This window comes from Taeniopygia guttata, chromosome 6 (genome assembly GCF_048771995.1).
Source record: "Taeniopygia guttata chromosome 6, bTaeGut7.mat, whole genome shotgun sequence".
Lineage (NCBI taxonomy): Eukaryota > Metazoa > Chordata > Aves > Passeriformes > Estrildidae > Taeniopygia > Taeniopygia guttata.
In genome coordinates this window covers 9,791,830-9,817,393 of record NC_133031.1, presented here as the reverse complement: position 1 = coordinate 9,817,393, position 25,564 = coordinate 9,791,830, and the positions used below count along the sequence as shown (strand labels likewise).

The 25,564-nt window shown below is 37.9% G+C and overlaps 1 protein-coding gene across 7 annotated transcripts in view; it reads left to right on the top strand.

Annotated features, from left to right (window-relative positions):
* The window catches only part of GRID1 (glutamate ionotropic receptor delta type subunit 1), a 482,872-nt gene that overhangs the window by 412,679 nt on the left and 44,629 nt on the right, over positions 1–25,564 (top strand). For all 7 annotated transcript variants that reach the window (XM_072930971.1, XM_002191537.6, XM_072930974.1 and 4 more), the window contains 4 exons: positions 16,511–16,612; positions 17,963–18,160; positions 20,053–20,377; positions 21,767–21,905. In XM_072930971.1, coding sequence (XP_072787072.1) covers positions 16,511–16,612; positions 17,963–18,160; positions 20,053–20,377; positions 21,767–21,905 — 764 coding nt within the window. The remainder of the gene's footprint in view (positions 1–16,510; positions 16,613–17,962; positions 18,161–20,052; positions 20,378–21,766; positions 21,906–25,564) is intronic.

Genomic DNA, 25,564 nt, shown 5'->3' with positions numbered 1-25,564 from the left:
ATCTCATTTCAGGAGGAAATCAAAACTTCTTGGTTTCTCATATGGTAGCAGTTCCAGCTTTTTCTCAAGTCCAGTCATCACACTTCCTTTAAATATATTCATGAATTAGTGATGTTTCAAATGGGAAGATTTCTTGGGCTGCTTCTATTCTAGAATCTATTCTATTCTAGAAGGATTCTATTTTAGTAGTGGAATGGGTTCTGAAAGGCTTCTAGACCACCCATGTTTTGGGAAGGAGGAAGAAAGAGAAGGCATCAAGGTGATCAGGAAAGCATTCCTGCTTGTTTTCCTCCCCGTTTGAGTGGTCCTATGCAGTGAAAGTAAATCAGTACACCAGAAGTGCTCTAACTCAGAAGCATTTTACTAGTGAGCTGCTGTAACAAAGGAAGCCTATATCAAAGTATACATTGGGGATTTTGGTTATTATAAATTACATTCTTTGAAATCTCATTTAGAACCAGGAACTAAAATGATGTTGGAAGGCTCAAAGGATTAATTCTTCCTGAACAATAGACTGTCACTGATCACTCTGTAAAGTAATTATACTAAATTTAATTATAATACAAGTGCATTGTATGATAGTCATAGTGTGCCCAAAAGAGGGTTTGAAAAGGTGCCTCACAAGCATATGGACTAGCTCTGGGAGCACAGTGGCAAATTACAGATGTTGTAATTGAGTACAACTTAATATCAGGCTTTCTTAATTAAAGGTTTGGGGTTGTGTGGGGTGGATTCTGGCTGGCACACTTTGCTTTTCAACATCATCAGCATAATGGAACATATGAAATATTCCCATTTTATAGGTTCTGCCAAAAGTCCTTATGACTCCCAGTGGCATTAATGAACTTAAATAAATTCCAGTATCACTGTCATGTTGAAACCAGGAGAAATCAAATTGTTACAGTAGTGAAAGAACAACTGTTGCTCATTCTGATAGGAATGCAGGAACTGAACATATCATATCAATATATCACATGCTGATGATATTTCATAATAATCCTCTCATGAAAAATGAAGGCTCTGACTTCCTCATTTCAGTCTCTTCTCCTCACTTCTGCATCCATCTTCATGTTGGATTTGGACTAGTTATGAAATATCGTGGCCCCTTGAACTGTAAAATTAAGCACTGATCCTGTTTCCAATTCCACCCTAGTGACAGGCGGGGTGGAATTTGAAACAGGAGCCTAAGGCACTCCCTAAACTGAGGGAGCCACTTGGATCACAGCCTTAGCAGAACTGATCCAAATTTAGTGATGTTCAGATGCTTAGCCAGAATCTTTCCTTGGCCATGACAAAAGTTGTGTAAGTCATACATAAATGAAATGAGTGCCACTGCCTGGGGAGCAGTTCCACAGCTGGAATGGCGTGGTGTGCAGTAAGCCTGAGAAGCTTCCTGCTCATGTCATGTTAGGGCAAGTATCCTGGGAAAAAGATAACAAGATCTAGAGCATGGATATCAGGAATTATGGCACAGGAATGGTGGCAGTGAGAGGTAGATGCCTTTGGTTTGTGTTGCAACATATAAGGTGTTTATTATAAAGCAACAAAAAGCGTTAGGACCACAGGTCAGCGCAAACAAAATGAGTGCAGATCTGTTGAAGTTTCTGAATGTATTCATGGCAGACTTCAATTTAGTTTTGTGGAAAGTGTTCAGTGGAAAAAGTTAAAAATACAAAATCTGTGAAGAGCAAGAAAGCCAGTATAAAATGCCTTCTTTCCATTTTTATCTTATTTCTTTCATATGCGACTGCTTTGTTACACAGGAAATCTGGTCAAAGTTTGAGTCTGGTGTTAGTCTTTTTGCATCTATTTGGCTTAGTGTGATAGCCTGGAACACGTTAATAGCGAGTCTGCTGTGGTAATTTACACCATCATTGAAATGATTATCAGAGCCTAAGCTGTATCTGCCAGAGATGGGAAGAGTGTCAGTTTATTTTATTAAAGAATATTGAATGTGAAATCTTGCGTGAGCTGTAGTGTCAGCACTTTGTCCAGCATCCACGAGGTGACCTTTAAAGTGCCTGTGAGGAAATCTGTGTTGATATGGTGGGCTGTTAGGGGGCTAGGGGTGATGTGCTGGTGGCTGTCATTGTTTGATGTGATTGCTGGTCTTTTAGTCTTGAGACTCCTTAACCAAAAGGTTCTGACATATTACTCTTCAGCCCTTTATACAATTAAGCCTTGGTTCTCTTTTTCTGTGTGCACATGCAGCCTCTGTAATGTTTTCAGACTAAGGCAGACCGAAGTCCTGATGAAAGTCATTAACGTGAGATTTATTCACACTTTTGAGACATCTGATATTCTTTCTCCTAACTGATGTGGTATCAATTCAAGACCAGGAGAATAGGCATAAGGAAATAGAACCCAAAAGAACAAGTAACTAGGTTAAAAAACCTATGAAAACTAGTTAGGAGTATTGAGAAAAACCTTTTCAGTCCTATAAGTTTTTTTGAATTGTAGCTTTCTATAATGACTGTGACATTTAGTACTGAAAGACAATTTAAACTCAGATTCTTATGAGGGATAACTGCACAGGCTTCTTTATGCATACATATATATCTGTCTACATATATCATGTATATCATATATATATATTTAATGACAGCTGTGTGTTTCCTAAAGGAGACATGAAGAAGTGCCATTTTTGTGACAGCCCTAGATGAATGTGGGAAGGGGTGTATTTTTACAGGAGTACATTTTAGCTAATTCATTTATGATCTTGGATTTAGCCTGTGTTATTCAGCAGGGTGAAGGAAAAGTCACCCACTGGGGGAGCTGTCTCTAATCTGCCTTTTGAAGGACCTCCTGAAAATTGCATTTTGTCACTCTTGGGGTGCAGGGGCTGTGACCTGGGTACCCATCTTTCTAGCCTTCAGGCTTTTCAATATATTTTGGATGAGAAACAATCAAATCTTTTTCCCTTCCTGGAATACTAAAAATGACTGTGTACTTTTGCTGGTACAAGGCTGACAGCCGTGAGTGTAGGAGGCTTTCTTCTGCTTCTGAGCAATGAAAAGATGTAGTTATGTATGGTCTGAGCTGCCAGTTCTGTAAGGACCTCAGCTATTGGAGTTTCTTCCCAGTCCTGGACTGTGTCAATTTTGTGGGTCCATCAGAGCACAGATTCTCTAGCTGTCACCTTGGCAGTGCTAATAAGCAGCATTTTAGTAGCATCTCCTGGGCTGATGTGATGATTGTATTTGTCACCCATTCATTCATCCTTCCCTGCAGCTGTTGCAGTTTGAAGTCTGCAGTGAAACTCCTTGTCAGTCTCTAATGCAAGCCCTGAGAGTTCAGTAATGGCCAAGTTTGCACTCACGTATCACAAGCCACTAAGTTGACGGGCAGCCAGCAGATTGTAGGGCCTTTCAGCACCAGGACTTGTCCCAGGCCTGCTCCAAGGCAGGTGGGAATTTTTTGCCATGGAGATGTGGACAAACCCACATAATTATTAACACACTGTTAATTTCCTTTAATTAATTTGATTTGTGAACAAAGTCTGTAGCCTTAAAAAATTCTGGGATCTATAAGGTCTGTGAGTTACAAAAAAAAGCCCCACATTAGCTGGACCACTGATGTACTTTATGGAAAATAAATACTGGAAATTCAGCAGTTGCTGAAAATTCCCCTTAACTTTATGAAAACTTGTGGGCAGTAATTACTAACAAATTATTTTTCTGTAAACCTACTAAGAGGAGGGGGATAAGAAAATTATTTTCTTGTAGACTGACTGAGAGGAACCTGAGAAAGCAGGCTGATTGCTTTCTACTTTGTATGCGCCAGCTTCTGCTTATGCCAGGGAAGGAATTTCTGAAGAGTTCCCAACAAATACAATGGACGCCGTTAGCATTTTTTTTTTTTGATAAATGAAAGTGTTTTTCAAGAAACATTAAATAATTTTACTGTGCATGTAGTAGGTAAGAATTTCTTTTCCATTTCCTAAGTATATATTATCTAAATATATACAATTTCTATTGGTAACCTTTGCTTTCTATTTTCCTTGTTCAGCTGTTTCTGCATTTTAATGCTGAAATGCAGTGTTGAATATTTCTAAGGCAACTCTTCTAAGATAATTTTAATCTATAGTCTTAATAATACACCCAAAAGTTATCTTTCCTAAGTCAGTTTTCCAATTTTCCATGGGCTGATTTTTGGCCAGTCTCTATAATTTGGATTGAGTTGGGGAGTTTTTTTTGGTGATTTTTATTTCTTTTCCTCTTTCAAAAAATATATGGAAGAACTAAAAGATATGTATGAGGGAGAAGGGTGACTAGAGATATCAAATTTCTTCTATATGAAGAGACATACAGGCCACAATTTTTCGGCTCACTAAGCAGACAAAAGGAGGGAGTGTGTCTCAGTGCTCAGGAAATAAAGAGATTAAAAGACGAAATGGGAGGAATTATTCTTTTTTTCTTGTAATGGAAACCTAGATGATACTTAATAAAATGAACTGGTAGGCAGCTTACAACCTATAAGAGGAAATACATTTTCAGAGACTGCCTGCTTATATTTTGAAATTCATTGCCACACAATGTGTGGAAGTGAGAAGTTTAAATGGACTCAGAAGACCTTAGGAAAATGAATGCCTGATGGGTCCACTGAGGAAATAGTCTTTATATTGCATTAAGGCGATATTTCTCACACTTTGAATTTCATGAGAGGGAATACTGATTTTTTTCTTTAAATGTATAAATGGCCGGATAACAATCACCATAGCAACAGAAAGAATATCAGGTTAAGGCAGTAAGAAAGGGATTTAATGAATGTAATGTGTGTGTTTTTTTCCTCCTCAGATATGTTTGTGGTAATTCTTTGCTATATTTCTGCATCCATATTCTCTGAGGGCATTGCTCATTTTAGCCCTAATTCTATGTGCAAATGCTCTGCTGTTCATTGTTGAAAAACCACCTGCCCTGCAGTGACCAGGAGCCATTTAGAGTGTAGAAATAAATCTTGTAATGTTTTAAGGTAGGGTGCTCTTCAAATGAGGTCTGTCCGCTGGGTCATTCCCAGAGAGCTGCTGCCTTTCCCCCAGCAGAGGTTCTGCTGCTTATCTGTGGCCCTCCATGGGCCCAAAGTGTTTCTCTCCCTCCACTGAGAAGTTTGGACCACACATAAATCATGTCTTGTTTTCTAATTTGATCAGCTTTGACCTTTCTAAAAGCTTTTCTCAAGACTTGGAAAACAACAACGCGTCAGGTGCAATATTAAATAAGCTCTGTAGTAATTACATAATCCTACTAAATTATTGAATCCTCCTAAACAAATGATGTAGGGAACTCTAATAAAGCTTCCTGGAGATTAGTGTTTATTTTTAAAGCTGCAGGAAGGAATCTGAAAGGAGAGCTTTAAGCATTACACATAGTACAAGCTGTATTTCTTACCTGCTTTTATTTCTTACCTTTGACTACTTTGCTGAAATTACCACATCCTTTCTAGTGATGGAGTTTTGCTGGTATGTAGCAGTTTGTGGAGCTGGGAGAAAGTATTTATTACTGTAATATTTCTTATATACCCTGTGTGCCCTGTCTGTCAGTGTGCAAAATTTTTAAGTTCTCATTGTCCAGTATTTTTTTAAAAGCTAAAAATTCTTCTGAATGTTGATTTGAAGCAGAGCAGTAGGCTGTAAGCAAAAGGTTTGTAAACAGTAAACATGGAAAATATTTTTCATGCTTACCACAGTTTCTATATGAAGACTATGCAAAGATTAGCTAAGTGTATTGTTATGTTCCTTGTGAATACTTAGCAACTGGTACATATTTTATATAAACTACAATATCTGTGGATCTGGTGTTTGTATATTTTCTGCTAATTGGCTTTGTGAACAAGCTGATTTTATTTGCCTTACAAAACCTGTTCTATGTATGTAATAAAGCCCAAGGGATAAATATATTTTTGAAAGCTGTCTCAATATAGCTTGTTGTTAATTAAAACCATTAAATGCCTATCATTACAGAGAAGAAAATTCATGTTTTGCTTAATACTATCTACAGTTCTTCTGTTTCTTGGAGAGGCAATTATCCATTACCAAACACTAAGTTATGGGTTTTTTTAATCACTGGGTTTTGTTTTAGAGGAAAAAAATATCTACAAATTGTTTAAGCCATTTTGTGTCACCTTCTGTGAGTAGCAAGGATAAAGATTAAGTCATATTGTAAAGATCAAAATAAGGGAAAGTTCAGTAAAAATGGGCCTTTCAAATTTATTACAAGAATTTTCAGTGTTCCATGGATGTGGATGTAAATTCCGGTGCCGATAACCACAGCTGGTCAAAATTCACTTAAAATCTTTAGCAGGGAAGCTTTGGCACTTAGGATTTTTACTGATGTCACGACAGTGTTAACTTGTCTTAATAACAATTCTGATAAAATAATATTGGAGATTTTAAATTTTAAGGTATCAACACTTCATCTAAGACTTAGACCTTCTTGGTTTTAAGTTTTCAATTTGGTTTATAAATTACATTTATGAATCTCCACCTTTTGAACTAAAATACAAGGTGGCTATCTTTTTTCTCTAGAACATAGTCCTTGTTATATCAAAGCCAATAAAATACCATGTAGTAATTAGATTATGCCAGTACTTATTTTTTAAATAAGTTTCTACAAAAAATTACTCTTGTTGTTGTGGAGCTTTTGTTGTTGTTGTCTGGAGTTTGAGAGAAGAGCAGTTTTCAATACAGGAATTGAGAACTGGCTTGATAGGTGATACCAGATAGGTATCTGGTGATACTTGATAGGTGGGCTGAACGTTGCTTTCATTCTGAGATGGCTCAGTGCCTTTAACTAGAATCAGAAAGTGATTCATGGTGGCCAGGCTTCAGAAGGTGAAAATCACAGCTGGTGAAATCACACAGTGGTCTGTACCTCAGGGGCCAGGTTAGGAAAGGTTCTGTTGTTAGAACTGCAGAAGTATGGGTGGGTTTCTTAAATGTGAGACATCAAAGCATTCAGCTCAGAAAATAGCCAAGAAACACAGTAAGGAATTGCAAAAAAAAAAAAAAAAAAAAAAAAAGCAGTTTTTGCATATCCTGTTGTAACATGCTGGTTAATTCCTACGTGCAGAGGTCTCATGTAGAAGGACTGGAAAGCAGGTCCTGACAACTGTCCAGTTGTGCAAGCTCCCTTGCTCTCCCTCCCCAGGAAAATTCTAAGGACAGCACAACAGGGCATTATTTGGTTATTATACTCCATAGAGCAGGACAAGAACCTATAGGAAATCAGCATGAGTTTGTATTTGTTGTTAGATTTAACTTGTAGATGATGAGGGTTTTTTGTTTACAAACAGTCTGCTGAGGTCACTATTGCATAAATAACAAGGATAGTTCTGTTCTCAAAAGCTAATAATTTGCTACCAAAAAGCATTTTGGAGCTTTGAACACAATCTGTTCTCTGTGAAATGGATTTGTTTCCATTTTACCTACACATAATGAGTAGTGGTAAAGGGAATTGGTTCAGTTTTGTCCACAAGCAGCTATTCCTGAGCTACCTGATGTTCAGTAACTGGCCATAGCATTCAAAGTATCCTCGGAGTCCAGGACATGTTGGATTTCACTGGACAATGACTTTGTCTTTTAAACTGCAGGAGAAAGAAGAGGGGCTTGTTTGCCTTTCACATAGGTAACTCAGTGGCAATGTGTTTTCAGCCAGTAGTTTGTGACAGCTGTTGAGGACTTTATATCTGGATTGGTCTCACTTTTATGATTACTTATCAGTTTTGATTTTATGCTTAGAGACCTGGTTGTTCATATCAAAGGATAATTTACAATGCCCCCGGGAATTGCCTGATTCATCAGTATCTTGGGTCCTCACAATTAATTTATTTGACCTTTAAATGAGTTGTGGTGCTGCACACACATCTTTTTCTATTGCAATGGTGCCATCTGATTCAACAACAGCATTTTTACACTGTGGCACATTATCTGTATCTTAAAGCCTTAAAAAGTGGCAAAACAGCAGGAGGACAGAGGTGGAAGTTCCTTGCCTGCTTTTCCAGATACAGGCATGTAAGAGTCTCATAGAAAACACCTCCAATTTATTTTCAACACCTTCACCACATTTTGATTTTATGTCAGGGAAATGAAATACAAAAATTTTGGGATAGAGTAATACTTCCCTGCACTTCATAAAGAAGCCATCAGAGGATAAGATTCTTGTTCATATTGTTTTCATCACTCTCATGATTGCTTCATTTAGTACTACATCTTTCTCAGTGCCTGTGTTGCTGCACTAATAACATCAGCATGTTGCAGTCACTGCTCCTTCAAAGACTAGTATTAATTGAAGCAATTTATTCTAGCAGAGCTGAAGATGGCCTATTTATACTTTTATGTAATGAATTGCAGAATACATTTATCTTGTCATGTCCTTTCAGCTCCTTTTTCTGCCAAGTATGGATTTGCTGCCCCAGACAAGCGTTGCCCAGGCTCAGCACAGTAGAACACAGGTGTTTTTCTGTGTTGTGTAGAAGGCCAGAGATGCTCACCAGTTATCACAATATGGAAAGAGGAGCAAGCCTGAATTGGTATTAGTGCTGCTTCATTACCTGCTAGCAAAATAATACCTCAATCTGCCACATAATGGACCCAGTATCTTATTTCACCAAAAAAGATAATTCTCATAATTGATGCCCTTCAACATAGTATTTAATATGCTGTATATGTGATATAAAGTGTATGGTGCTGATGTATTCCCAAGAAGTCTGACACTGTGTTAATAAAACCTTTAGGGTTAAAAAAAAAACATTGATTCAATTCTGCATGAAACTCCTTGGTCACAATTCTGTAGAAAGCAGTAGAGTACCCTGGCTTCCTTAATGTTAGTAGTATAAGGCATCACTAATGTCTAATCTTCATTTATGTTGTAGAGCTCTATTATATGTAAAGTATTTGGCTTTTAATAGTATGGTCATTACATTTAATTGAAAATCGTTGGCTAATGAAAAATGTAAGGGAAAACATTTCATCTCACGTCAAAATATTTGATCGTCTCTGCAATGAAAGACCATAAAAAAATGCAGCAAGATACTGCTGAGTTATGATAGGTAGGGTCAAAATTATTAGCTGCAGTGAATGGCAGAATTTGAAGAGCAGCACCTGAATAAATACACAGGCCTCTAGAGAATAAGAATATTAATGCTGAAATACCTCTACCAAAGTCTCTGCTGGTAGTCCTCTGTCCTAAACTGTCCTTACAGTTTTGGGTTAACTAATGTCATTTTTCCCCTCTAGGTTTTCCCTATCTATTATGTAGGAATTATTGTAAATGACATGGAAAGAGAGACTCCATATCCATATGCTATCTAGTTACTCTCTAGATAATAGCAGTTAAGTACTGTCATTGATCTTACATGGCAAAAATATGCTTCTGATACTAATTTGTACTTTGTTTCAATGAAATGTAATTTTTTAGCATTTTGCATTGGTTTTGAGCTGTTTGAATTAATTTGAAATTTTTATTCCACTTTGTGTAAATTCTCTGCTTGTTACTATGCAGCTTCTTGCCAAAGTACATTTTGTTGGCACAATTGGAGATTTAAATTCTAAATCAGAGTTTTGTGGGACTATCTACATGGTGGTGACTCCATTAGTGCTGTTTTTCTCTGTTAATTGTGACCCCATTCCCTCAGATATTTGAAGGGCATTGTGCTGCTTCAAGGGCAGACTTCATGTGGCATCTCAGTCCCAGTCATTTGCCATTTGTCTTGCTGGATGGTCAGGCAAGCAGTGGTGTATATCTGTTTCCTTAGATATGTCAGTTCAGGTCAGTTGCTCTTTCCTACTCAAATCCCTCCTTCAGCGTTCTTGAACTTTCTCTATTTTCTATTCTAGGTCTACGGTCAATTAACTTTATATAAGTGTGGCTCTCGGGACTCAGTGGCGTTACGTAGGCTTGAGAAGTTAATGGTCATAGGCTGGAACCTCAAATTACTCCTGTGCACTTTTGACAGAATTTCTCCCGGGCAGAATTCTAGAAATGGCTTTGTTTCAGCAGTTGGGAATTTTTTTTTTTTCTTTTGGAGATGAAAGTAGCTGAGGTTTTCAAGTATTTGAATTATGACATTCTTTGAAAAAAACTAGGCTTGTACATTTTAATTTTGTGGCTATTATGCCCCTATACCAGCCTTAAAGATGGCAATCAATCCACTCACGTGGGAAATGGCAAACTGAGGGGATCACAGGTTAAACCTTGCACTCTGGGTCTTGAACAAAATTGTTCCACATGGAACAAAACCATCCTAATCACCTTTGGCTGGGATCCAGCATTATGTGAAACAATTGTTTGGATCTGGTATCTCTGGTGAATTCAAGAACAACCAGAGAGTTCTTTGATTTCCTTTATCTGTATGCCTCATATCCTGGATGTGCCAAACCCTTCCCATGAAAAATAGTTTTGCTTAGAAATACTAAAAAAATCCCTGTCCTTTTATCTATCTCTCATTTAGCAGTCTTCACTGAGAATGAATAAATGTTTCTAAGAAACAATTTATATGTCCTGTGAAAGGGTCTCTGTAGATTACAATACATTTGCAGCAGTAGTTCTGTTGCCTTAGATCTAGTTTTGTTTCTAATTTTCCCTTTTGTTGGTTATCATTATCTTCAATATTCACAGTTGCATCCTGTGAATCCTTCATCCTTTCTGATCTTTCATTCTTTCTGTATGAACTGAATCCTCCATCACAGTAGCAGTTGTCTTGTTCTCCCTTGATATTCTTCCAGCATGCCTAACTCTTGTGCAGGGAGATGCTAACCACGGTGTTAACACAGTACATTCTTCTCAGCTGTGTTGAGGCTGTGCTGTCCAGCCTGTGCCATGAGATGTGGAGTCCAGGACCACACTGGTACTTGTGCAGCAGTCCTGTTTTACAAGCTCATCTTCATTTGCATCTCATTGTCACCCTGCACAGCTTTTTTTTGTTCCTTCAGTTGAAATATGCCTATTTCCTATTTTACTGTTCAATAACTATTCACTTCTACTTATGCAAGATGAATATTATTGTTTTATATTGGAGTTCTAACCACTCCCATTTATTTTTCTCACTGCTTGATATAGTTTGATATATTTTCAGTACTCCCCAGTTGTGAGATATCTTTGCATCTCAGACATTGTAATATTAGTAATTTCCTATTTCCTGTTCCAAAACAGTAAAAAAGCTATTAAGTCAAGAAGATCTTAATATTGACTTGCTCTGAGCTATTCAGAACTTTTCTTCTCATCTTGATACATCATTCTCCATTGTTCTGTAGAGGCTAATCTGTAAATCATGTGATATTTTCTTTTTTCAGGAGATTAATTACCCTAGGTGAGGGTTCATAAGACCTTGTATGAAATAAACCTAAAATTCAGATATACGCATAATGTCATCTTCATTTCAGCTACCTATTAATACTGCAGTACTATTGAAAAAGCAGTCAGGTTTCTCCAGAATGGCTTGGTAATTTTTCGGTCTTGCTGCCTCATGTTCATCTTCCTGTGATTCTCTGGAGAGATTTTATTATCATCCATATAGCACCATAAATTTGCAAAAAATAATTGCACTAAAATTGGAATAAATTGAATTCTTCTCCTTGAAGGTGTTGCATTCCTAAAGACTCATTAAAGCATCAACAGCCACATCTGTGTCCTTTGCTGTCCTGGACACAAAACCAGGGTCCCCTTGTAGAAGCAGCTGTGGCAAAGCAACCCCAGGGGAGGCAGCCTTTCCCTCTGCTCCTTTTTTCTGAATTTATGCAGCTTTCCATGGTCGTCCTGCCTCTCTCTGACTTTTTATCAAGGAGATGCAATCCTTATGGTGCCCCTTAATGGCAAACTGAGCCTCTTGGGCATTGAGCAGGATGGCACAACATTTTCACCCAAAATCTGGGAGTTTATGTACCATTTGAGACTGGGTTCTCAATCCTCTGTGTCACAGTTTTAATATGTTTTGGAGTTCTCTGAGGTTGTGGGTGCACAGGTATTCCAGTCATCCTGCAAATGTTTGGGAGCAAGATATGTTTTTAACACAAACAAATGCAAAATATCAGACTAGAATGTCTGGATGTAGATGACTTGCTGGTATTTCACTGCAAACAGGGATGAGTTATGCTGGACCACAGAATGTATCTTAAATCAGTTCATGTGGTGATCTTACCCAGTATCTTATCCCTGTATTGGCAATAAGCTCATATTTTAGAGTAGAAATGTTAGAATATTCTTAATATGCAGTTCTGATGGAGTTTTTTGTATCAGTGTTTGGATTTGCTTGCAATTAAAAGATTTGATACCTTTTCATTTTCTGAATCCTCTTTTATTTTATTGTGGATTACACAAATATGAAAGAATTTTTAACTACTACTACTGCTACTACTAAATCAAAGTGTAAGCCCTACTACTACCTTGTTGTGAATGGCAGAAAATTCTGTAGATTACTGTTATGCTGCATTTGAAAAGGAGTTGTGGACTTAAATATTTTAAGTGGACTTAAATTTGTTTTAGGATTTAGGTGAGACTTTTATTCCTTAGAACTGTAACAGAGAAGTGTCCAATTTACTCACTTTATTTAATGAAGTAAATAGTTCATATTGTTTTCATTATTTATTATTTATTATTTAAAATTGTTTTATTAATTTATTTTATAATTTATTTATAATATATTTAATATTTATTTCATAACTTTCATATTAGTCTTATTTCAGATTTGTCTCCTGTAAACATTAATTTTCTTGTTTATTTGTTGTTTTTATTATCAGGTTCACTTAAAATCTGCCTTTAACTGTATTTGCAAGGCTTGCAAAGGGAATGAGGCAGCAATGTGTAAAACACACATATATGGTAGAAGAACATCATACTTGACATAAAGTCTGTTGACTTCAAGGTTAAGAAATAAGTTATCATTGAAATGAAATCTGTTTGAGTCTAATCTAAAAGCATTTTATAGACTGTGAGTGGCATAGATTAATTTATTTAACTCTATGGACTGAACAGCTTTTGTGTTCACAGAAAATGTGCTCTGGTTGGTATGGGTGTCTCTGTCTCATGGTGTGAGAAATGCCTGCTTGCACTCTTTTCACTTTCCTCTCTCTTAGAACTTTTTCAGATTTTAAGTAATTGGTTCCCAAATTTACTTTCTTTGGATTGTGTAACCTTAGCTCCAACAAGTTGCTCAAAATTTTTGGGTTTTGGTAAAATAAAAAATGTATACTCTGCATGGATTGTAACCATTTCAAACATTAATATACATCTGCTGAGAATTATCTTCTTTATTTCTTATGTGAATCATGTTTTTCCTGAAAAGTAGACCATGTTTAGGATGGTGTCATACTTAAAATTGTGGTAGATATCAATGACTTGCCTTATTTGGACAGTAACTGCTGCATTGTAAACTAAAATAGTGTAGATAATCAGGTTCAATACTGTGATAGAAACACTGAATACTTTATTTGCTAATGTCTGTTTTCAACTGAATTTACTAGTAGTTTGGGATAATTTGCATCTCCATTTGGTTGGCTCCGTAACAGGCATTTGTTTTGATGGTGTTTTGAGTAAGTGTCTTTGTTTCATCCTGCGTTGCTTGTGGAGGGTGAAAACAATCTTAAAATTGTTATTTTCTGTCTCCGAACCTTTCCTTACAGTTCTAGTTGAAAATGCTGTAAATATTGACTAAAATTGGAAGCGTGTTTTGAGTTAGAATTTTCCAAATTCCAAAATTACTTCATGTCTGAATTCTACATTTGTTTCCTCTGGGTAGCCTTTACTGGATGGTTTAGCTTCTGCTCTATAGCTAGAACTAGAGGATGTTTCAGAAAGAAAAGCTAGGATGTTTTAAGTAGCTAATTTCAAAGCTTGAACTCACATAACCAGATAATTTGAGAATCAAAAAATCCCACTCAGACTGCCATTAAATGTGTGTTCCAGAGACCATTGATTTTTTTTTCCTAACACATCCTGCAAGTGCCAATTCTGCAAGCAGCTGTTTCTCATGATCAGATCTAAAAGCCCTTTATCTCCTGTCAGCTGATGGCTGTGCTATAACCTTTGGCTACAGACTTCTGGTAGGAAATTTGTACATATTTCTACAAAGAATGAAACTCCAATGGCCTTAACAGCAGTACTCATGGTGTGTAACCGTGCTGGAAATTAGTTTCTCAGGCACTGATCTTGACAGGTCGGCTGTCACAAATTGATATACATATCTGTAAATACATCAGTTCTCTAAACAACATTCTGTCTGCAAGAAGCGGAAGATAAAATTGGCACAGTTCTTAACAAATGAAGTGTTCCAAAGCACAAGGATACACAGGGAAAATCCCTTCTGGAAATGGTTTTCCTTATGTTCCATTTATGATTTTTATCTCTATAGTTGCTTTGAAGAGGCTGAAAAGTTTGTACTCTGGAGTACTCTTCTGAAGCAAAATATGATCCTTCTCCTTACACTTACTCCTGCTGCATAGAAGAAGAATCTTTGCTCCTCTTGGGAAAAAAAAAATCATGGGTTTACACTGTCTTGTCTCCACTATTTTTTGGAACTCTTCAAGGCAGTGCAGAATATGAAACAGAGTATTTGAGAAGTCTAGGTCCCTTGTATGAACTCAGATTTTGAAAGGTGCGTGTATAGCAGAAAAAATTGGTGTGTCAGTCCACCAGTGATGAAGTAATAACTTGAATGTGTTACATTTTCCATATTTAACGACTATTTAATAATCACCTGTAGATTTTGCAAGCCATTTTTGCAAAAATCTTGATCATATGCCTAGAATAAGCAAAGAATGTTTAAACAGCAAGCTTTCTCTACAGATTTGAGACACAATAGATGCTATAAACACCTACATTGATCTTTGAAGTCTGTTGAACCATGTTGATTTATGTCAAAGGAAAGATCTGTCCATGTGGTTTGGTGGTAGCAAGGGCTGAGGAACATCTGGGAATATCTCAGAGCAGGCATCTAAATTCAAATTCACAAGATACCATGGCTACAGTTATTTATCTGCCTGTGTTGCTGCAGACACTTGATGTGCAGACACTCCTCTGTCACTCCAAACTGCCATCACAGGAGGAGATTGTTCAATCTGAGGTATTTTAGCTTCCAGGACTGCCATTAGAAAGCTGAAAATTATTCATACGTTCTCTTCCTCCATCCTCCAGGTCATCTGGATAAAAGGAGGTTTACCTTAAGTCTTTCCTCTCCCACATCTCAGCTTTCAAGGTTTAGTGACTATGGAATAATTTTCATCAGTTGTGATAGCTGCTGAATATTCACTGAATATTGTGAATATTGTCCTCTTGTTCTTTTCTAGTTCCCTGTTTATCAGTTTAATGCAACAAACCAGAAATAAAACTATACAGATCTCTTCCTTCAGATTTTATTTGTTGATTTGATTTGTGAGGCTTTTGGATAAAACTGAAGTCATAGAAATAAATCATGTAAGACATCTAGCCATAGGCATTTTCAGTGAAATAAGTTCTTTCCAAGAAGATTTTGACTTGTTACATGAAAATTAGCTTCTAGCAGGAGAAATCCATATTTCACAGATCTTGGACTGTGTTTAATTTCTACAGGGCATGCCTTCAGCTAACAGCACTGCTTCCAAATATGTGAGCATAGTATTGGTATTTAAGAGTACAACTAAAAAAAAAAAAGAAAACAGTTTCTACTTGATACTATTTATGTCTCTTCTGAACAAAATGACACTGTGGATTCTGTTTGAAGGCAAAAGGAGTCTGACTGCTGCTGCTGCTCAGGAGCATATTTAGTTTGAATAATCCAAAGGTCACTAAAAATTGACTTTTCCATTGAACCTGTTCTATTGAATTGGACTGTATTTCTCTTCAGAAAATGCAGTAAAATTAATTTTTTAAATGATACATTCAGTTGAAAAATAAAATATTTAGATGCAATGTTCCAGGGAGATATTCTGAAAACATGCATGTGGCACACCTGGTAGATATGAGATACTTGTTCTTCAGGAGCTCAAGAGGCTGCAATTGTTTTAGAGATCAGGTAGAAGTAGGACAAGAACAGAGAAAACAGGACTTGAGACAGGAGCTGAAGGAAATGTGAGTTGAGACAGTTTTACACCATAGAACCTGTGTCAAGAATTTATGACTGTAGATGAGCTAAAACACTGTGAAAAAAAGGTTGGTCTTTGATAAACATGGGGTATTTGAATAGGGATTGGAGCAGAGGGGGGAATCTGGGATAGTGCAACCACGGGTAATCCTGAGGACCCTCAGGCAATATAGATTTACTGAGAAGTATAATGTCAGAGTGAATTAAGTGAAATAATATGATAAATACTACAGATGATAGAGCATTTATATTGCTCCCATCAATGAACATACATTCAGGCAAGGTATGTGTTTATGTCTGTCCTCTGAATCACACTCATTCTGATGCTGCATTAAAGAAAACCACACACCTCTCAACCTCCCTCTATCAGTTCTGGATTTGGTCAAGCTGCTTGTTAAGCATTTTGTAAATGCTGAAGGATTCCTGCCTCGCAGTGCTTCAGACTCGGTGCTTTGTGTTCCAGTTGGCGACGTGGGACTCTGAGAAAGGACTGAACGGCAGCCTCCAAGAGCGGCGTCTGGGCAACGACTTACAGGGAGTGACACTCAAAGTGGTGACTGTCTTGGTATGATCCTTTCTGAGTTCAGGAAACAAAATGCTCAAAATAAAAAGGAACTGACTGAATATTTTGGGCACTTCCCGCGGTGTTTTCCCCTATCATTTTCAGTTCTGTATTTTTGGATGATCAATTACATAACAAGGAAGATAGATGATGGCCCTTTATTATTTTATGTGAAGCTGTGCACTGTCCGTGATACAGAGCATTTGTTTGTTTGCTTTTGCTATTTTTCTGCATTGTAATTCCTACCAGGCATAAAACCAGCACAGGGCCTGAGTGCACAGGGGTGCATTCCAGATACCATCCTCAAGCTTGGATAGGCAGTTTTCAGCATTTCATGGATTTTAAGATCAGATGGGCCAATTATGATAATCTAATCTTGGCTCTTGTACACTGCAGGCTGTAAAATTTAATCAAGTGTTTCCTGCATCAAGCGCATAAATTCCCATTGAGATAAACTGTATCTTTTAGAAAGGTGTCATCTTTCAAAAAAATCATTATGCTTTTGGGACTACTGTCTGTTGAACTCTGGAGTGGTAAAGAGCTCCTGTCAGCCAAGTACTACATTAGGGGCAAATTAGGGCTTGAATGCATTCCTGGCTAAGATATTGTAGTCTACAGATTGCAGAATGTGATGTCTTTTTTTTTGTTGTTTTCAATTTTATTTTCCTGAATTGTAGTAGAAATAGGCAGTACCTAAGAGTACATATGTACATGAAGGAACTCCCTCCAGCCCCCAATTTTCTTTCCTCAATTTATGCTGTAGCTAGTGTGAGAGGTGAGCAGATCCCTTCTGTGACAGTACCACAGCAGCCAGCTACAGTGGCTGTGCCACCAAAATCCCTGGGATCTGTGGGAGAGCAGGACACTCATCCCCAGCAGAAACCATTCCACAAAATGCTGCATTTCCTTTGTTCCAAAACACATTTCCAAAATTAAAATACTCCAGAAACCAGTATACATGAAAGTAATTATTTGAATTTTCAAAATGTTAAATGTTCTCAAAATTTCAGTGGTTTTAGCTCATGTTTTAGTATGTGTCCTAGATAAAAGATAAGTCCTTGTTATGTAAAAGATGGCTTTCTAAATTTGAAGTTGAATTTCTTCTGGAGTCTCTGCTTCTTCTCAAAAACTATGGAAAAACCAAGGCTATGCCTCAAGTGCTGAGGCAGTGGTGTCTGGTAGGGAAGCTACACAATATCCCATGTGACCTACAATTTTTACCTCAGAAGGGTATGGGTATCTCAAAATCTGTGCCAAGTTGTCCAGAATTAACTCAGAAAACACCCTTTTGCTCAGAGAATTAAACTAAAAATCTTGTTTCAAGTGTCAGTTAAGATATTGTTTTGTTCTCAGGAAGAACCTTTTGTGATGGTGGCAGAGAACATCCTTGGGCAGCCAAAACGATATAAAGGATTTTCCATTGATGTCCTGGATGCACTGGCCAAGAATCTAGGTTTCAAGTATGAGATATATCAAGCTCCTGATGGCAAGTATGGACACCAGCTCCAAAACAGCTCCTGGAATGGCATGATCGGAGAACTCATTAACAAGGTACACAGAGAAGAAGCTGCATTTAAAAAAATTACAGGAGGATGAATTAGGGTGAAGGCATTAGTGCAGAATACTTCTGAGCTATGGAGGGTTTGAGTATGATATAAACTGCAATTTAAGACTGTGTATGCAGGATAGAAATTAGAGAGTCTCTTGTTTTATTTGCTTCCAGCTGCTCTCAACATAAATTATATTGGTGTGAATCTGTGTGTTTACATTGCTATAAGAATAGAGGTCATGTTTGTGCGAGAGGGAATGGCTGTAGAAAATACAGGAAAAAATAAGGTATTCTCCTTAAAATATTAAATACTAGTGTTTTATTTTTTGTCATTTTGTCTTTGAAAGTTGTTTGTAGATGGAACTTTCTGTCATTCTGTGACAATATGTTTAACAAAGACCAAAGAGTAATGACAATGAGTTTGCATCCCAAACAGGAAAAGTAGCCCCAGTAACAGGGGATCAGAATTTAAGTTGGTCTCAAGATTATGCATTTATTTAAAACTGAGAGGACCAAATTTCTTAATTACAGTATTGCAAATCCAGGAGTAAGCTAGTTGAACTCCATTGAAGTAAATGGATAGAGTTTATATGTTGTTAGAGAATGAAATGAGTATATTTGGTTCATGTTCTTGCAACCTGACATGGGACAAGCTTCTTCGTAATCAAGATGAATCAAAGGAATTCATATTCCATGTTGCTGCTTTTTGTAGAAAATGTTGCTCTTCTTCAGTGGAGGTTATTACTGAAAGTGAAAGCTTTCTCATTATCTTGTAAATAGGTGGCTCAGTATCTGTAAGGAGATGTTTAGAAAGAAATAGAAGCAATTAAAGCAAACATGTGTGTGATAATGGGATGTTCTTGGCTGGTGCTAGGGAGCATAAAGAATTTTTAACTTATTCTGCATTGACATAAACTATTTGCATTTAATTGATTTAAAAATAAGGTAAGAGCTCCTGTTAAATTTCTTTGGAAATTGCTTTCTTTGAAGCAATAAAATATCTATTATGCTATTTTTAAGTGGTATTTCTGATACCATTTGTTCTACAGACTCCAAAGGGTTTCAAAGTAAACCTCCCTTATCTAATATTTGCTTTACATTCCCAACACAATTAGAGATAGGAAACTGAATGTATATTGTGTTTTTTTTGAGGAGACCTCCTTTTATTAAGACAGAAAATATTGAAAATCTAATTGAAGCTCTTCAAAAGCTTTGGGGATCTTATTTATTTACTCCTATCTTACTCTTCATCAAATGTGCTGCATACTCTTTAAGGATTACCTACATGCAAAACCTACTTGTTTTAAATATTGAAGTCAAAGCAGTTTCAGGAACAAAGTTACCTTTGTGCATTCTTCCTGTTATGAGTTTTTTTTATCACTTTACTAATTTTAAAAAACAAACAAAATTTTCTCCCCAGTTGTCCTATGAAATCTCTTCATGAATATGGAAAGTTGGCAATTCTGCAGGGAGAAAAACAAACATTAGCTCTTCCCACCCTGCTATGAAATACACAAGCTAAATAAATGGGGTTCTTTATTGCTTGCAGTGCTCTGGGTTAATATGCTTTGGAATTTTAGGCCTTCTTTGGAAAACAAGTGAGGGATAAAGGTTAAATAAACTACCCTTCTTTCAGAGAGGAGTGTGGGCCATGCTTTCCGTTCAAGAGAACCTTGAAAAGTTATGTTTCATTACCCTTCTTTGGACCAGTGCAATTGCTGAAAGTGATTCTGGTTTTATTATTAGAGAATTTATATAAATGCATCTAAATGTTTTATGTTATAGAAGGAAAGACATGGAATCACTTGGTTTTTAAAAAGCTTCTCCTTAAGGCTTCTGCCGCCCAAACTCCAGGTGGCAGGTAGCGATGTGACGTGCTGCGTTTCTCTTGCAGAGGGCAGACCTGGCCATCTCAGCCATCACCATAACACCCGAGCGGGAGAGCGTGGTGGACTTCAGCAAGCGCTACATGGACTATTCAGTGGGGATCTTAATCAAAAAGCCCGAGGAGAAGATCAACATCTTCTCTCTCTTCGCTCCTTTCGACTTCGCGGTGTGGGCCTGCATTGCTGCAGCCATCCCGATCGTGGGGGTGCTGATCTTCGTGCTGAACCGCATCCAGGCGGTGCGGGCGCAGAGCGCGGCGCAGCCGGGCCCCTCGGTGTCCTCCACCCTGCACAGCGCCATCTGGGTCGTGTACGGAGCCTTCGTGCAGCAAGGTACTGACCCGGCAGCGCCGCTGATGTGTCCGCACGCCGGGAGCGGCCAGCGCTGCTCGGGCCTGCCCACAGTGGGCTAAAGGTGCAACAGAGGGCCTCTATGGGCATGTATTTTGTTTCTGTAGTCCAGCTGAGCAAAAGAGGCAAGTCTGGGGGTTTATGTCTTTTTTTATGCTTTTTCTGTCTCTCGGTAAGTCCAGAAAAAGCACTAGCAGGACTTTATCCTTTGGGAAAATTGTTACACTGGAAATAAACCACCGAGCTGCTTGGTGCAGAACTGCAATACTTCTTCAGCTCTGAAACTAGCACCTTTTTAATTGTTTAATGTAGAAATAGAACCTTCTGTGTCCACCAGAGCAGTGAAGTGCATTTTGATGAAAAAATGCATGACTCAGAAATGTATGTTTCTGAACTCATGTAAGATAGTTCATCTCTTGGTTGTTTGAACTGAGTATGTAACTAACTTTACACTCAGGAATCTCTAGGCATAGGACCAATCCTACTGAATTCAGTAGTACTGCTGTCATTAATAAAGTCATTTTTGTAGCTAATTGTTTACAAAATCTGCCCACAAAGGTTTTGTACTGTATCTAGAATGTTAGTTGTATTCTTGGAAGGCAGGTTTTATGGGTAAAGTTGTTAACTTTCTTCTACATTTTTTTTTCATTGTGATTGCAAGCTTCTAAAGCTTCAGCTGGAAAATCCATCCTATTGCTATGAAACTTGGTCCCTCATCTCATTAAGGAGGCAGCCTTAATGGGTTTAAGTGCAGTAAAACATAATCAGCACAAACATATGCTGAAGTAAGTAGAACCATCTCTATGGTAAGGTTTAGTCTCCAATGATACTCAAGCATAACTGTGCTTGAAGACTACTGGAAAGAAATCACGTGATTTGAAATCTTGTAAAGGGTAACAAGTAGTGACACTAATGCTTCAGTCTTTGCAGATTTAAATACAACAAACATAGCACACAAATCATTAGGCAGATCTGTGGGTTTTTTTTTTTTCTAAATCTGAGAGCATAATTGAAAACGGAGTATTACTATATTCTGAACACTGTAATGATTTAATTCCTGCATATTAGTTGTGCTTCACCATTCAACTTTATTTAGAATATTTTTCATGTTCTTTAGATTTGATCCTCAATAATTCTCAAGGGCAATATTTTAAAAGATAATTTTTTAGAACATTGTCTAGGGCAAGAAGTAGATTGGAGAAAATACTTATGAATTATCAGCCTTAACAGGAGCAGCACTTTTCTCACAGTGAAAGGGCAGACTTGGGGGGAAGCAGAGAGGAACTTAACAAAGTTTAACATACATGGGCACACAGGGGGTGATTGCAAATGGAAGCTGCTGAGACCCTCCATTTCTCTCTTTGTTTGTAGGGGGTGAGTCCACTGTCAATTCTGTGGCGATGCGCATTGTAATGGGAAGCTGGTGGCTCTTCACCCTCATTGTGTGTTCTTCCTACACAGCGAATTTAGCAGCATTTCTCACAGTATCAAGGATGGATAATCCCATAAGGTAAGAGCCTCTTCTTAACACGAAGCTGGAAACCTGGATTTCACAGGAAGGTATTATCCATTTCAGTGCTCATTCTTGCAAGAAGGAGATAACTCTCTAATAAAATACTCTGCTTATTTGCAGTGGCTGTTTTTCTCTCCTCTCCCCCTCTTCACCTTCACTCCAACAGCCCTCAAACAGTTCTGATGGAGGGGACAATGGCACTTTAGTCTGTATTTTTCCAGAAGAGAGGTCTCTCATGTCCTGCTGGTTGTTTGGTTGCAATCTGTGTGTGTGTGCAACTTGGAGTTTTTTCTGTGAGTTTAAAGTCTGAAGCTTTTCATCTTTTTTCTCACAAAATGTGGACAAAATTTCCACCTTCACGCTGGTGTGGAGTACTGGGAGGGGCATTGAAGTGTCACACTCAGTGTTGACAAGGTTAGAGCTGATATCTCGTGTTTGATGTGGTATTGATGGAATGGAGCAGTAGCAGTGCTGCACAGGCTCTTCTTCTAGGAAGCGCCAAGCCAAGGATTTCAGGTGTTAGAGTGGCACAGTTCAGCTGCTGCTCATATTTGGGATTGCATTGGAAAAAAACTGTCGCTGAATGTTTGCGTTCTCTTCCTGAAACAGGAGAATTGTCATTGAGGTGAGGCTGGCATTTGTAGTTTCTGCAGAGAAGGACATAAGTCCATTTCTTCTAAACATGAGTTCAACAGAATTTCCAATTTTTAGCTTGCCAATGTTCATTTGCAGATAATGTAATGCTTTGTGTGGATACATCATCATCATCATCATCATCATTATACCAGGTCAAAACCTTAACAGGCTTTGGTTTTAAATTCACTTTCTGTTAGTTTGGCCATAACAAATGGATCTTAACAGTAACACAAATAAGCACTCCACATAATTTCTGGAAATAACATGAGAAACTATGTAGAATAAAACTATCCATGTATGATGCCTGGAGTTACTGGTAATAAAGTTAAACTCAGTGAATAAATTGCTCTTGAAAAGCAAGACACAAATAGCTATCCAGAAAGCTTGACTAATGATATTCTTAAAAAATTCTGAAGGTTCTATTTCTTTCACTGCAGAAGAAATTTTCTGTTTGGTCTAATCAGCACTTTCCAAAACTCAGCAAAGTTCAGAGGAGGACAAAAGTTGGAGTGTAATTATGTGAAGAATCTCCAGAAAAAGAGGTTTAAGAGCAGAACTATGGATTTTTAGAGGAGGCCTTTGAGTATGAGCTGTTACAACATTTACAAGGGATTTTAAATCCCCTTCTTATTAAAATGAAAGGACATTGCTAAGAATCTTGAAGAGATAAGTTATTTGGGTAAAGGAACTGCTCAGAACCGTTTCACAAGTATTGAACTAAGGCACTCCTCTACTGCTAGAGATGGCAGCTGGAGAATAGTAATTAAATGCCTTTCTATACCTAATGGTAGCTGCCACTTCCCAGGTCCCTTTATGACATCCCCTTTTACAAGTTGAGGATGTAGAACTAAGAAAACAGCAGCAGAGTAGTTCAGGTGCCAGAATGTAAACACCAAAAGAAATTTAAGTTGCCAGAAGTTCCACTGCCTATGTTCCACCTACTTGGCTGTAAGGACGGGGATCTCTAGTGGGTGTTGTCAGCCACAGTCTGGATAGTTCATACTGCCTGAGGTGTGAGGCAGTCCTGTGGCTGCGGTTGAGGCTCCCAAATAATTCCTGAAGTGCCTTGGTGAGAGGAGGTGGGGTAAAGAAATAGTCTCTCTGGAAACTCTTGTTGAACCTTCATCCATCTCTGAGCTACAATTTTCATGTCCCCACTCTTTAGGTGAAACAGCTTATAAAATAATTGGTCAGATTTAGAACAAGTATTTTTGTTCCGAGAAAGTAAATTACTGACTTTCATTAATTAATCGTGGCCTTGTGCCTCAGCTTCCCATTCTAACTGGCTTCAGATCATATGATGTGCAGTGGATGTTTTTGCCTAACTGTTACTCAGCTTGCCTGCATTCTGTCTTTCATGAGCCCAGAAAGGAGTATTTATGTGAAATCAATTTTTCCTACCCAAAGAGCCACAATGAGCTAGAGCTGAGTATTTGCTCACCAGCTGAGAACTACCAAATCTATCTATGTACACTTCCATTGTTAAGAGAAAACAACCCCCATCCTTTCAGTAAATGTCTGCTGTTATCTCTCCCTCCATAGAGAAGTCCTCTGGTGTTCAGTGCTGCTGACTCCAAATTGCCAGCAGGAGAGAAATAAGTATTATGATGCTGCAGTAGCTGCAGCATAGTTAAGATTTTCATTACAAGACTGATTTTCTTCCCAAGCCCTCTCTAAAATGCCTAATAGAAATTGTTTCGGTATCAAATTTGGCATATGTGGTCTGTGACTAGTGAAATAGAAGTATGTTTGATTGAATAACTAGGTGTCAATCAACCCAGTGATCACTGCCTCCACAATTTCACTGCAAAACAAGTGTGCCATTGAAATCATAAACAGTATTTATTGGAAGGGGCTTGGTGAGATATTCACTGAAGCGAAGTTGAACTGTTGGAAGGCAGATTTTTAGAATTGTCATGTCAGATGAATGCCTGCTGATAAGGGAATACTGTTTCTTGGTTTTTATATCTGGCATTGGCAAATCTCACAAGGCTGTTCCACCCTCCTGTGAGTTTCAGAGGCTTCCTGTGGCTCATAGAAAGGTGAAATACCCACTGTAGGAGGGTATTTGATCTGCCATCTCTGTTTGTTTCCTGACGGTAACTTTGTAAATCCTGGATAGGATTTTTTGTCCAGGTGTTTAGATCCCAAGTAAGGGACATGTTCAACTTGGAAAGAAAAACTATTATTCTCCTTGGATTTTTTCAAAACATCAAGGGCTTCATCTCAAGCGTGCTAACAAGAAGAGGCACTGGTTTTCTGGTCTGGAGTGACAGCACATACCTCCTTGCTCCTAATGTGTCCTGTGTGACCATCATTCATCCTGGTCTCATGTGGTGGTGGGATGGGTCCAAACATAGAGTTTGACACCCACATGAAAACCTCTCTCCCCTCAAATCAAAGCTGACAGGAAATATGGTGCGCCTTCCTTGGCTGCCCTCAATTTTTCAGTTGCCAGTAGTAATTGGTGCTTCTGCTCTTTGTTGATCTTTTAATTTTGCTTCCTAATCCCTTTATCCAAATTACCTCCTGTACTTCTCATCTTCCCTGTGCCCCACCTCCCAACCAGGGCACTCCCAACTCAGTACTGTGTGCAGCTGAGGAGTCTTCTAATGGGTCAGTCTACCAAGTAATGCAGAATTATTACATGTGAGCTTGTTCTTTCTTTTGTCTTATTACATTTTCAAACAGCTCTTGGATCTGCTGTCTGACCTTCCGTTTGTAATTATGAGTTTAATTAGCAGTGACTTACATTCCAGCTTCATTTCTTGTTAACAAGCAGACTACATGCAGTTCAATAGCTGCACAGATATTCCGGAATTCAGGTTTAGGAGAGCTTGTCTGACAAGAAGCTAAGAATCATGCAAGAAAAATAGCACATGAAAAAGGTATTCTATTTTCAAATTCTGAAGAATTTAAATTTTTTATCAAATTGATCCTTAAATTTGTACATGCTATGGGTGCCTTGAGAGGCACCTGTACTATCTGCTTTAAGATCTCAGCTGTTTTTTTACGATTTC